Genomic DNA, 14764 nt, shown 5'->3' on the forward strand with positions numbered 1-14764 from the left:
GCTGCCCTGACGGTGGAAAAGCAGGTGGCTATTGCAATCTGGAAGCTGGCAACTCCAGACAGCTACCGGTCGGTCGGGAACCAGTTTGGAGTGGGAAAGTCAACCGTTGGAATCGTGTTGATGCAAGTTTGCAGGGCCATTAATCGCATCCTGCTAAGGAGAACCGTGACTGTGGGGAACGTGCAGGACATTGTGGATGGCTTTGCAGAAATGGGTTTCCCTAACTGTGGAGGGGCAATAGATGGGACGCATATTCCTATTCTGGCACCACCCCACCTAGCCTACGAGTACATTAATCGCAAGGGGTATTTCTCTATGGTTCTCCAGGCGCTTGTGGATCACCGTGGGCGTTTCATTGATATTTACACAGGCTGGCCTGGAAAAGTGCATGATGCACGCATCTTTCGGAACAGTGGCCTGTTCAGGAAGATGCAGGAAGGTACATTTTTCCCAGACCGAAAGATCACAGTAGGGGACGTTGAAATGCCCATTGTGATCCTTGGGGATCCCGCTTACCCATTAATGCCTTGGCTCATGAAACCCTATACAGGGAAGCTGGACAGGAGCCAAGACCGTTTCAACTACAGGCTGAGCCGATGCCGAATGACTGTGGAGTGTGCTTTTGGCCGTTTAAAGGGGCGCTGGCGGGCGCTTTATGGGAAGCTAGACTTGGGGGAAAGCAGCATCCCTGCGGTTGTATCCGCGTGCTGTACCCTCCATAATATTTGTGAAGGGAAGGGTGAAACATTCAGCCAGGCATGGAACAACGAGGTGCAAGTCCTGGAGGCTGAATTTGCACAGCCAGACAGCAGGGCTACTAGAGACGCCCACCACAGGGCAACAAGGATTAGGGATGCCTTGAGGGAGAAATTTGAGGCTGAAAGCCAACAGTAATGTTTTTTTGCCTTGACCAGGAGTGACGTGCACTGGTTACAGTGCTTTTAAGTGCCTGTGTTTTCCTTGATGTTTGTTACCTGTGTTTTCATTGGGGTTTGTTATCTTTCACTTTATGCAGTAATAAAAACTGTTTCATAATCAAAGAAATCATTTATTTAAAAAAAAAGGAAGTACACGGGCAGGGGGGTTGGTGGTGGAACTGTACATTCATAGTTTTGCATATGTACTGCCAGGAGTGCTGTGCACCTCAGGATTGTACTGTTGCATGGTGATGGGGGTTGAGTGCAGAGGGTAAGGGTCGTAGTTCTCTGGGCTCATAGGTGACCGTACAGGTGTCGGGGGCAGCTGGTGATGGTGTAGGTAAGAACCTGGATGCTGGGGAACGGGACTTGGAGCTGACATTGGTGCATAGGGGAAAGAGGTTTGGGAGGGTGGGGGTTTTGCACGGTAGTGCTCTGCCTGCATTGCTACCAGTGACTGCATACAGTCTGTTTGGCGCGCAATGAGGTTTATAAGCTGCCTCGTGGTTTTCTTCAGCGTCAACGCCTTTCTCCTGCTTTCTGTTTCCCTCCAGTGCTGCATCTTTTCTCTCCATTTCTGCGCATTTTTATTCTCTGCTGCACACTGGTTCATAACTGCCTTGACCAAATCTTCTTTGCTTCTGTTAGGTTTCCTTCTCAGATTCTGAAGCTTTCTTTCAGTCACTGATAAGACCGGCCCAGGACTACTCAAGGTCACTATAAAAATACAGCAAATGATACATTTTAAGAGAGCTTGCATTGTGTATAATCTGAAGTAAAAGTCTCACACAAGCATTCCTCAGACATTTCAGCAACTGCTAGAGAATTCACAGCCTCCCAGAAATGGTAATGGTAATTAACCCTGGGGTTCCTGCCTGCCGCGGTCTGCTCGAGCAGGGTGCTTCTTGCTTCATGGCTAGACTGCCTGTTTTTGGGCTTTGTTAAACGCAGCACTGCCATGTCCCTCAGGAATTAACCCTGGGGTTCCTGCCTGCCGTGGTATGCAGTTGGGGAAACCAGCACTGAAACACTCCCTCCATTTCCCACAGGAGTTAATACTTGAAGATAGCTCCCTTCTGCGGGTTACCAAAGAAGCAAGGGAGGGTCTCCTACAACAATGCGGATTCCGCCCTGGCCCTTATGCAGCTTGCCTCTGTGCAAGCATGGTTCCCCCACCCCTCCTGGAACAGTGGCGCGGACGCGTTAGCCTGAATGGGACAGGGACCACAATGGCTCTCCCTTTAAACTTGGTCACGCGAATTGCCTATGCTCTTGCAGAAACTTTTGAAGAGATTACAGAGGCAGATTACTGCGACGTGATAGACCACATCAATGGGATATTCCATGTCTAGGCATGCAGGCATGCAGCCATACCATCCCCCCTCCTCTCCCAAAACCTTTGCATTGCAATAAAAGCTGCTTACCTGGGACCTGCTGCTGTGATTCTTCTGCACCAAGTTCCAGGGGCTGCGACTGGCTAGCTTCCTCCTGGCTTGAGAAGAGCTCCTGACTGCATGCCTCCTGGGACTCCAGGGTGTCTTCCCCCACCACAGTAGCCTCACTGTCTGCCTCCCCCTTCCCCTCCTCTACCGGCTCTGAACTGTCCATCGTGGTCCTTGGATTTACAGAGGGGTCACCCCCATAAATCGCATCCAGCTCCTTGTAAAACCGGCAGGTCGTGGGGGCACTGCCGGATCTGCGGTTCCCCTCACGTGCTTTGCAATAGGCACTCCGGAGCTCCTTTACTTTTACCCTGCACTGCAGCGCGTCACGCTCATGGCCCCTTTCCAGCATGGCTCTCGATACCTGGGCAAAGGTATCATAATTCTTACGGCTAGAGCGCAGCTGTGCCTGCACAGATTCCTCCCCACAAACACTGATGAGGTCCATCAGCTCGCCATTGCTCCATGCTGGGGCTCGTTTGCCACGTGGAGGCATGGTCACCTGTAAAGATTCACTGATTGCATTCCATACCTGGCTGAGCAAACAGGAAGGGGATTTTTAAAATTCCCGGGGCATTTAAAGGGCGGGTCACCTGAGGCCAGGGAAGTAGAGTCTGACCTGATGAGCAGAGTGGCTGAACAGGCATTCTGGGATACATCCTTATACCCTGGAGGCCAATCACAGCGCTGGTGTGTGGCCACACTTGATGACCAGCGCTGCAGAACCAGCGCTGGAATCCTTATTCCCCATGCCGAGTGAGGTGTACGGCCAGCGCTGCAGCCAGGGAGTTGCAGCGCTGGAAGTGCCTTGCAGGTGTGGCCACTTACTAATTGCAGCGCTGGTGGAGGCTTTCCAGCGCTGCAAATCACCAGTGTAGCCATACCCTCAGCCTCTACTCTGCAATGGCTAACTTGATCTCTTAACTTGTTTCATTAATGCCAATTTTTTTGCATTCGGTATAATAACTTTTCTGAAATTAATGTTGGCTACATGCAAACTCCCCACAATTCTTGAAAACCAAGGGAAAAATCCCATTAACGAAAACTGCATTAACCTACAACATCATAATAATAGAATCTATTTTATCCATTCATCTCCACAAGAAAATCCTTTGCACTTCAAATAGACTAAGAGAAAAGAAATCACCAAATTATACTTTCTTGCTTCCCCCTGTATATCTAAAATAATCATAAATGCACATGTTGTGATGTCATTTAACAAAAAACAAACCACCAATCCTCTTTTTGGTGCTTGGACTCTTAATTCTAATATTAACTTTCACAAACCCTGTGTTGATATAATAACTGGAAACTTTAAAGCCTGTTTTTGCTGCATTTATTGAGCTGAGAAAGAAAAGCGAAAGAAAGAAGCTGAAAGTAAATATTTTCCCAAATTCATTTGTTCCTTTTAGAATGGCTTAAAATTGAAAAATGTGTCAGTGGTGTACATGGAAAAAGTACTCTTTATTAGGGCTGTCAAGCGAATACAAAAATTAATCGTGATTAATCATGCTGTTAAACAGTAATAGAATACCATTTATTTAATATTTGTGTGTTTTCTACATTTTCAAATATATTGATTTCAATTACAACACAGAATACAAAGTATACAGTGCTCACTTTATATTTATTTTTGATTACAAGTATTTGCACTGTAAAAAAAAAAACAAAAGAAATAGTATTTTTCAATTCATCTAATACCTATGAGCCGCCAATGTGATAGGGCCATTAAAAAAGCTAATGCAGTTTTAGGATGCATCAGGCGAGGTATTTCCAGTAGAGATAAGGAGGTATTAGTACCATTATACAAGGCACTGGTGAGACCTCATCTGGAATAGTGTGTGCAGTTCTGGTCTCCCATGTTTAAGAAGGATGAATTCAAACTGGAACAGGTTCAGAGAAGGGCTACTAGGATGATCCGAGGAATGGAAAACCTGTCTTATGAAAGGAGACTCAAAGAGCTCGTCTTGTTTAGCCTAACCAAAAGAAGGTTGAGGGGGGATATGATTGCTCTTTATAAATATATCAGAGGGATAAATATTAGGGAGGGAGAGGAATTATTTAAGTTTATATCCATTTGTTCTTGCGTCCACATTGGTACTAAACTGGCTATCAGGAAGTTTAGACTTGAAATTAGTTGAAGGTTTCTCACCATTAGAGGAATGAAGTTCTGGAACAGCCTTCCAAGGGGAGTAGTGGGGCAAAAGACATATCTGGCTTCAAGACTAAGCTTGATAAGTTTATGGAGGGGATGGTATGATGTGATAGCCTAATTTTGGCAATTAATTTGGCAATTGATCTTTGATTATCAGCAGGTAAGTATGCCCAGTGGTCTGTGATGTGATGTTAGATGGGGTGGGATCTGAGTTACTACAGAGAATTCTTTCCTGGGTGCTGGCTGGTGAGTCTTGCCCACATGATCAGGGTTTAACTGATGGCCATATTTGGGGTCGAGAAGGAATTTTCCTCCATGGCAGATTGGCAGAGGCCCTGGAGATTTTTTGCCTTCCTCTGCAGCATGGGGCATGGGTCACTGCTGGAGGATTCTCTGCAGTTTGAGGTCTTCAAACCACAGTTTGAGGACTTCAGCAACTCAGACATATGTTAAGGGTTTGTTGTAAAGGTGGATGGGTGAGATTCTGTGGCCTGCATTGTGCAGGAGGTCAGACTAGATGATCATAATGGTCCCTTCTGACCTTAAAGTCTGAGTCTATAAGTACTGCAATGCAATATCTTTATCATGAAAGTTGAACTTACAAATGTAGAATTATGTACAAAAAAACTGCATTCAAAAACAAAAACAATGTAAAATTTTAGAGCCTACGTGTCCACTCAGTCCTACTTCTTGTTCAGCCAATCAGTCAGACAGACAGGTTTGTTTACATTTGCAGGAGATAATGCTGCCCACTTCTTATTTACAGTATCACCTCAAAGTGAAAACAGTTGTACTCATGATTCTGTTGTAGCCAGAGTTGCAAGATATTTACGTGCACTAAAGATTCATATGTCCCTTCATGCTTCAACCACCATTCCAGGGGACATGCGTCCATGCTAATGATGGCTTCTGCTTAATAATCCAAAGCAGTGCAGACTGACGCATGTTCATTTTCATCATCTAAGTCAGATACCACCAGCAGAAAGTTGATTTTCTTTTTTGGTGCCTCGGGTTCTGTAGTTTTGGCATCAGAGTGTTGCTCTTTTAAGACTTCTGAAAGCATGCTCCACATTTCCTCCCTCTCAGATTTTGGAAGGCCCTTCAGATTCTTAAACCTCGGATTGAGTACTGTAGCTATCTCTAGAAATCTCACGTTGGTACCTTTGTGTTTTGTCAAATCGGCAGTGAAAGTGTTCTTAAAATGAACATGTGCTGGGTCATCATCCAAGACTGCTATAACATGAAATATATGGCAGAATGCAGGTGAAACACAGAGCAGGGGGGACACAGTTCTCCCCCAAGGAGTTCAGTCACAATTTTAATTAATGCATTATTTTTTTAACAAGCGTCATCAGCATGGAAGCATGTCCTCTGGAATGGTGACCAAAGCATGAAGGAACATACGAATGTTTATCATATCTGGCATGTAAATATCTTGCAATGCTGGCTACAGAATTGCCATGAGAATGCCTGTTCTCACTTTCTGGTGAAGTAAAGAAAAAGAAGGCAGCATTATCTCCTGTAAATGTAAACAAATTTGTTTTTCTTAGTGATTGGCTGAACAAGAAGTAGGACTGAGTGGACTTGTAGGCTCTGAAGTTTTACATTTTGTTTTTGAATGTAGTTATGTAATAATCTGCATTTGTAAGTTGCACTTTCACAACAAAGATTGCACTACAGTACTTGTATGAGGTGAACTGAAAAATACTATTTCTCTGATCATTTTACAGTGCAAATATTTATAATAAAAAATAGTATACACTTTGATTTCAGTTACAACACAGAATACAATATATATGAAAGTGTAGAAAAACATCCAAAATATTTAATAAATTTCAATTGGTATTCTGTTTAACAGTGCAATTAAAACTGCCATTAATCGCAATTTTTAAAATTGCGATTAATTTTTTTTAGTAAATCACATGAGTTAACTGCAAATAAACCACAACCTACTCTTTACTGAGAATAACCTAAAGAAGAGCCTTAGGAAGGGGACCACATGACTCAGGGTTCTGAATACAGGATATGAAGACTTTCATATCCAGCTCACTAGTTTGAGTCTAGCCAGTGTCAATGGTGATGATGTTACCATTGTATGGCTTTTCAGTGATCCATATGAAATTGATAATCTCAGTTCAGTTTCTAGTAGATAGGTGTTAATCATGAAAATTGCCATCACAGTTAACTAATGGTATAGTAACCTTATAAGCAAACACCAAGGATTAAATGGGCAAGAAAGTGACTCTTGCAGAAAGTCCTTTTTAGAATAAATTTGAGAAGCTTATTTTTATTCATACTGTCTATTCTGTGGATGAATGAAATACTTTAAAGGCTCTCAAACTGCAGCTCTCTGAAATCTTCCTAGTGAGCCACAGAGTGAAAACCTCTGAGAGCTAAATCAGAGGTATTCTGGGAAAGTCTCCATAATCTCTAGATTGCTCCATTGAATGAAAAACTGAAATATATGTGTACCATCATGATAATCAAGCTTCAAGAATACTAAATATACAAGTAAAATAACAATAATCAATTCTCTTTATTACAGACTTAATCCAGTGCACAAATGAGATGAATGTGAACATCCCCCAGCTGGCGGACAGCTTGTTTGAAAGAACTACCAACAGTAGCTGGGTGGTGGTCTTTAAGTCTCTCATAACAACTCACCATCTAATGGTGTATGGAAATGAGGTAATATAATTTCTTTAGTACCAAAATCATATCTTTGCTGTAAAGATACATCATGGAGATGTCTTTGACTAGATACCTTTATAAGAAAATCTTCAATATTTCTGCCCTTCTACTTACTAGGAAGTAAGAGGACTGTAAGAGAGGATTCTTTTTCTATGCCAGTATTGTTTTTATTATTTTAAAAAAAATTCAGAGTAATTAAAAAATAAAATAAAAAAAAAGTATGACATAGGATCATAATTGCCGAAGATGAAAGATACTTACTAGGTCACCTAGTCATGCCTCTGACAAAACAGGCTTTTTCTGTATAGTCAAAATTGTTTGTAAATTGTATGTTTTTTCCAAACTTTTTAGTTGGGGACCAACAATCTTTTTATTTATATTTGATTTTAAAATATTAAGAATGTTTACATGTGAGCAGTAGGCACCCATAATTAACAATTAAGTTTGCAATCAATTAAAGACGAGCTAACAGCCCAAAATAATAAAATTAACATATCAGCTGATTAAAAAAAGTAGTAAGCCCCATCCTGCTACATGCCTTCAATTCTCTACAGAAACCTTGACAAAATAGGTATTGTGGTGTTTCCATGATACAGCCCTATTTTTTAAGTTGCTGAACCCAAATGAACTGTGGCTTGTGAACTTTCTGCATTTAAAAAGACTTAAAATTTTAGCTCTGTTGATCTATAGCACAGTAGGCATTTTGAGGCCTTTTTTCTTAAACCACCATTTGAATTTTAAAAATTAAATTTGAAAAGTGGTTACTGTGTATAATCCATATATGATATAATATGTATGGTATGGGCAATATTCAGATTCCCCTTCATGTTCAGTCAAATTTCTTTTACATTGAAACAATTGAAATGAAATTTCTCTTACAGTTCACAGTATATATTTGTCATAAGGAAAAAATAGAAAAATACCTTCTGACTTTTAATGGGATTCTACAAAGCCATTAACACTACTCTTTGGTTCCATTAGTATCTGCACAGGAATTGAAAGACCCTCAGATACTAAGGACATGCCTATTCTACAACTGCTACAGCACTGCTGCTGAGCCGTTGGAGCGCCGTAGTGTAGAAGCTTTCTGTGTTGACTAAAGAGGTTTTTCTGTAGATTGAAGTTAAGCCATCTCTCTGAGAGGCAGTAAGTAGGTCAGTGGAAGAATTCTTCTGTCGATCTAGCCACATCAACATCAGGGGTTAGACTAACTTAACTAAGGTGCTCAGGCTGCAAAATTTTCCAGTCTTGAACAATGTAGACCAAGCCTAACTGAGTCAGAATGTGGATGGAAAACTCTTCTGGATCTGCTGCAGGGGTGGGCAAACTTTTTGGCTGGAGGACCACATCTGGTATAGAAATTTTATGGTGGGCCATGAATGCTCACGAAATTGGGGTTGGGGTATGGGAGGGGGGTAAGGATTCTGGCTGGGGGTGCAGGCTCTGGGGTGGGGCCAGAAATGAGGAGTTCAGGGTGTGGGAGGGGACTCTGGGCTGGGACAGGTGGGGTGCATGGGGGGTGGTGAAGGCTCCAGCTGGGGGTACAGGCTCTGGGGTGGGGCTAGAGATGAGGGGTTTGGGGTGTAGGAGAGTGCTCTGGGCTGGGACTGAGGAGTTCGGAGGGTGGGAGGGGAATCAGGACTGGGGCAGGAGGAGGTCAGAGGTGCAGGCTCTGGGCAGCGCTTACCTCAAGCAGCTCCCGGAAGCAGGGGCATGCCCCCCCTCCGGCTCCTATGTGGAGGCGCAGCCTGACAGCATTGCTGTGCGCTGCCGCTGCAGCTCCCATTGGCCGCGGTTCCTGGCCAATGGGAGTGGCAGGTGTGGCGCTGGGGGGGGCAGCGGGTGGAGCGGAGCCTCCTGGCTGCCCCTATGCATTGAAGCCAGAGGGGGGACATGCCGCTGCTTCCGGGAGCTGTGCGCAGTGGCCCCCGACCCTGCTCCCTAGCTGGAGGGCCGGATTAAAACAGCTGGTGGGCCGCATTCAGCCCGCAGGCTGTAGTTTGCCCACCCCGATCTACTGTGAGCCTGTTATGTTTGACTATTGAGAATCCTCTATATAGAGGGTTCATATTGTATTTGCACAGTTAAAGTATGAAATGAGCAATGATAAAATCAGTCTAGTGGAGAAAATGTAAATAAAATATGGGAAGGACTGATCTCTCCTGCACCCTGGCATTTAGAATTTCAGGGAAATGTATGTGGGATAGTTTCAGCTGAGCCCAGCAAATGATCTCTGCTCAGTGTGGGCAGAGAATATGAGAAGCTCTTTCCTCCCTAGTAGTCCCTGCCAATATGCTAGGAAAGAAAAATTCTTTCCCATCACTGAATTAGGCAATCCGTTTGTGATAGTTCTTGGGGTACCCAGGGCTGAGAGTCACCTTGTAACCCTCAGCCTTCAGCATGAAGGAGACTTGCTTGTGTTTAATTGGATGTTAGCTCCCTGACACTACCAGCCTGTTAGCCACCCAAACAATCTCCTCTGGGTTATGCCAGCCCTTATTTTGCCATTCAGGTTAACAATTGGTATACCCAGTCCTCAAGTCTTTTTGAAGTGTTCCCCTGTAATGTCCAGCCTTTCTTCCATCGGATGCTCACAGAAATACCACAGCTGCTGTCTCCAAAGGAACAGTGTGTACAGCAGCTTGTATGATTCAACTCAGGATCAGCTTCTTGCTTAATATCACAGCACTGAGATATATTTATAGTGCAAACAGTAAGTTTTTATTATCCAAGAATTAAGTAGTAAGGATAATGGAAGCAAAAGGTTTCCTATAAAACAAAATCATAACACGCTTTCTAGAGACTAGCCTTGACTTAACAGGCTAACCTCCAGTCTAAAGAAGTTTTTCTTACCCTAAGTGTCCTCTGCAGCATTTCAACTAAGATTGGTTTCACTGCCCTTTTACTTCCTAGGTCCGGGATCACAGGGTGTCTTCTCTGTTCCCCAGATAGTCCAGCAAACCTTTGAAGTATATCTCAAGATAAGATTGCCTTCCACCTCTATATGCTTTCTTGTTTGACTTGATATTTGTTGACTTTGTATGTAAATTGGCCACCATTGTGTTAGCTTACAATGCTTAGTTTTACATGCGGACCATTTTTTTTTGTGTGTGTGACAGGAAACCTGTTTCTCCACTTCTGCTGTGATACAGACTCTTAAGAACATATTTTCAGTATGCATACATAGCTCCTTACATAGTGTCTGTACATACATTTCACAATGATAGTAATGACTAATGTGACCATTGTTTTCATTTAAGACCTCACATGGCATTCTTTGAACCAGAATGTACTTACCAGAATCAGGATATTATTGTAACCCTTTTGCCAGTTGGCATTGAGTTGTTCATGGGTCACACAGTTTAATCTTGTTCATGTGAGCAAGAATCATCATAGTTAAGATTCTAATCCCATTTATACTCAATCATTGATACAAATTTTCCATGTATGGGTCCCAGTACTGTGGATTTTGTGAGGAATGCCCTAGGGAGAGAAGAAAATGCAGCTATTTTGCTCACTAGCTATGATTTAAATTATTTCCTGTTTTTTCCTCACCCTTTTGTAAACATCAGACTGCTTGTCATATTAGAGTGTTGAAAGTGGTCTAATCCTTGGCACTTCAATGGAGATTCAATTGGCCTAGGCTTGGAATGTTCAAGGCTATCTATCACTCCCCTCTTCCCCACCCCCAGCTATGTAAAATCAGTCACTTCAGCTGAAAACAGAATTTTTCTGTTATAGTCCTATCTGATACATTGTATATTTGGACCCAATACAATGTCCATATAACCATTCTCTGCATGATGTTTTAGGTTACAGTGGTATTTTCAGATAGTGCACTTACAAAAAGCCAAGAGTTATGAGAAGGAAAAAGACCCTTACCACCAGGTGGTGATAACCTATAACTCCCCACATATAGCTTAGCAAAACTCAGCACTAGTGCGTATTAATTGCCTTATCAGTTCTCGGGGATCAGTTTTCAGAGGCAGAAATACTCAGACACAAGATTTAGCATTAATTTTATGTACATACCTGCAACAGGGCAGTTACCAAGATCTTTACCCTAAGAATGAATCTGTCATCCTTGGGCTGTAGAATTAGCTGCAATGGATAAAACTAGAGATTGCAATAAGGATGTAACTTCTTCCAGGCCCTGAATCCCGTTTAGCAAGACCCTTGATTTGAAAATTCACTAAACTACTGCCTCAAAATTCATTTTTCCAATGGCACTGGCTTTTCTGCCCAACTCATTTCTTCTAAAGTTAGCACATTAGGAAAAATTATGTGATGGATGACTTTCAGGAACACATTTGTAATATGAGTAGTAGGTAATACCCTTACTCAGACCAGCAGGGAGGAAAAGGAAATAAATTTGTTCCCATAGATGCAGGTTATTCAGCTCACTCCAAATCCTGATGCCTTTTCACTGTAGCTTGTTGGAAACATTTTGACAAAACTTTTTTGTTAATTTGTTGAAATGTAAACGTTTAGGTAATAAAGGTAATAATAAGAGATATACCAATCTCCTAGAACTGGAAGGAACCTTGAAAGGTCATCGAGTCCAGCCCCCTGACTTCACTAGCAGGACCAATTTTTGCCCCAGATCCCTAAGTGGCCCCCTCAAGGATTGAATTCACAACCCTGGGTTTAGCAGGCCAATGCTCAAACCACTGAGCTATCCCTCCCCCCTGGTTCAATATCAGTGAAATTCTGCCAGAAACAAGGCAGGCTTCTTGGGGGCTTACTTGCCTACTTCCTCTTCAGCCCTCCTAAACTGCCCTGGATCCAGCGCTCCCAGGATCTACACAAAATGGAATGACCATTCTCCACCTAGCTCTCCTCTTCACTCTTTATACATTGGAAAACTTCTAAAGAGACTAAAAATAGGGCTGAGCGAGTCAGTATTCAGAATTCTTTTCATAGCAACCCTTCTTACTGGCTAGCAAAAGCCTCTTCCTTTCTTCAAAGGGACTCTGAAGCATACATGTGCCCAGTAGGGATTGAACAGTATTTAATCCTAAACAAATGTTGAAAGGGTCATTAGAATAGCAGGATTAAGCAAATATTTCACAACTTCTGGAGAGTTTCCCCTCAAGAGAATCCTGTGCAGGCTAGAATGTAGCATTGAGAGTACAAGTACAAAAAGCCATGTGGCTGCTTAGAAGGCTGGGGAAGAGGTTTCTTTACTGATGAAAAATTACCACCATGGTGGTTGGTTTTTTGTTTTGGTTTTTGTTTTGGTTTTTTTGGGGGGAAGGGGGGAACGAAAGGGAATAAAATGCCTATCTCTCTAATCCTCTGAAATATGATTTATAATCCATGAAGAGCACAGTAAAGTTGCTCTTCTAAAATGTTTTGAATGGAAAGAAAGAAAATGTAATCTTTAGTATAGAAGGCCAAATACAGTACTGGTGTTGGTTAGACTTGCAATTCCTAAAGTATGAGATACAGACTAGACAGGATGAAACCTGAATTGATTATAACATTTCTCCTTTACGTTCCTGAATTTATTTAATATGAATAAGACTCTTTATGTAGTATTAATAGTAAATCTTCATGCTGTTGAATATCTCTTAAATAAAATCCTATAATTATATTTAAAGGTAATTAGACAACATTCAGGTAAATATTTTAAATTTAACCTAAGTGTACAGGGAACTAAAGATAAAGCTTGTCAAGAACCCCTAGCTCACTTCTTGGTACAGGTAGACATTATTTTCTGGTAATCTACTGATACCCTGATTACAAATGCCAAAGTGTTGATGTAGGCAGTAGAAGTGAAGAAAGCCTTTGTACTACACTCAGTTCTGGAAGCCACCACATGTGAGAGATAACTGATTAAGAAGTTTTGAAAGAGACCTTGGCTGTGGATGCACACTGTACACCGTAAAACAGATATGAAAAAAAATGTTCTACAGAGGTATGATCTCTAGCCTGCCCCAATCACAATGTGCACACTGAAAAATGAGTCTCTTTTTTCAGCTAGAGCAGAGCAATATGCTTATGTCTAAGTAATCTGTTTTGAAATACAGACACTCATTTTCATTTGAAAGGTTTACATTTTGTAGAGTGACTACTACTAATCTGATCTGGTTAAAAAAAAATAGTATAGTTCTCTGACAGTATGTGTCAGAGCATTTGACACTGTGTATGTAGAGGTAGGGGGATTTTGTCTCGTGAACCAGAATTCCTTTTGTAGAGCTCTGCTACAAAAGTAAACCAAATGAAAAACAAGTCTCTGCTAACTATTTGAATGAGACAAAATAAAGCAACTGAGAAACAGAAGAGTTCAGGTCTGTAATACTTTTACTGCTAATTCACTTCCATTAAAGCAGGCAAGCATCGGATTATGTGTTGTTAAAATGTACACTTTCGCTGTTTGTAGTAACTAAAAGCCTGATTTTGAGAGGTGCAGAGCACCCAACTCCAAATAATGTGAATGCAAGCTGCAGGTGCTCAGTGTCTTTGAAAATCAGACCTCAAATAAGTACTTCATGAAACCAATGCAATGTGAACCAACGAATCACAAGACTGTTCTACAGCCAGCACTAAATTGGAACAGAGACCACAAGGACTTCAAAACCAAAGTTGAGATTTTTAAGCTTCTTGCAGGATGCTCTACAACCTTTGTTTAGAGGTTTTGATCTGAGCCTAGTCTTAAAAAGATGACTTGATCCTGTTTTTTAGGAGTTTCATCTTCCAGTTGTCATTTCTAGTTACCAAAAGTTCCATCATAAGAAATATTGTTAGCCTCATAATCCTCATAAAATTGGTTTGGCATTAGAATTGCCAGGTTTACTTTGTAAGTAAAGGAGAAATTGTCTGCAAGTTGGAAGGCAACTTGTCAAACTGATTGTTACGTGCCATCAGTTATCCTAAGTTGAAATTGATTTGCATTCAGTATATCTTTGTATTTATTTAGCTCAAAAATTGCTACCAGCTGTGCAGAAAGATTCTACAAATAGAGTATGTTTGAAGAAAAAAGTTGTAATTATGCCAGATTTTAATGCCTTGTATCTTTTAATGCCTGTATGAGAAGTTTGCCCTCTTGTGGCTAATTCTAGTTTAGAACAAAGGGTCCTTTAATCCTTCACCAGTACCAGTTAAAATAGTAGTTAAACTCTACTCCTCCACTTACAGAAGTGTGTGGGTTGTTTGTGTTATTTGCAAATTACACTACAATTTTTTTGACAGTTTGATAGCACTGAATTAACGGAACTGTTTATGTGCAGAATTAAGTAAAATTCCAGCCAAGCGATAACTTCTTATTGATTCAAAATCTTTTTTTCCTCCATCTAGCGTTTTATCCAGTATCTAGCTTCCAGAAACACACTGTTTAATTTGAGCAATTTCCTAGACAAAAGTGGATTGCAAGGTAAGGTATCTTCATTATAAAAACTAACATGGTATTTTAGGGAATAATAAATACTTTATTTTCACAAGTTATGGTGAACTGCCTCTCTCCAGTAGTTTAAAAAATTGCATATCATTCCAAGAAGTGAAATTCTTCATTTTAGAACACTTCTGTGGATGTCATTCATAATCTTCCAACTGACTAG

General features: G+C 41.5%; 1 protein-coding gene across 9 annotated transcripts in view; it reads left to right on the top strand.

Moving 5' to 3' along the window:
* PICALM (phosphatidylinositol binding clathrin assembly protein) overlaps nucleotides 1–14764 on the top strand; it is a 163543-nt gene that overhangs the window by 66730 nt on the left and 82049 nt on the right. For all 9 annotated transcript variants that reach the window (XM_045020395.1, XM_045020431.1, XM_045020381.1 and 6 more), the window contains exons 2-3: nucleotides 7060–7202; nucleotides 14505–14580. In XM_045020395.1, the coding sequence (XP_044876330.1) occupies nucleotides 7060–7202; nucleotides 14505–14580 (219 nt within the window). The remainder of the gene's footprint in view (nucleotides 1–7059; nucleotides 7203–14504; nucleotides 14581–14764) is intronic.

The sequence above is a fragment of the Mauremys mutica genome, chromosome 1, assembly GCF_020497125.1.
Source record: "Mauremys mutica isolate MM-2020 ecotype Southern chromosome 1, ASM2049712v1, whole genome shotgun sequence".
Taxonomy (NCBI): domain Eukaryota; kingdom Metazoa; phylum Chordata; order Testudines; family Geoemydidae; genus Mauremys; species Mauremys mutica.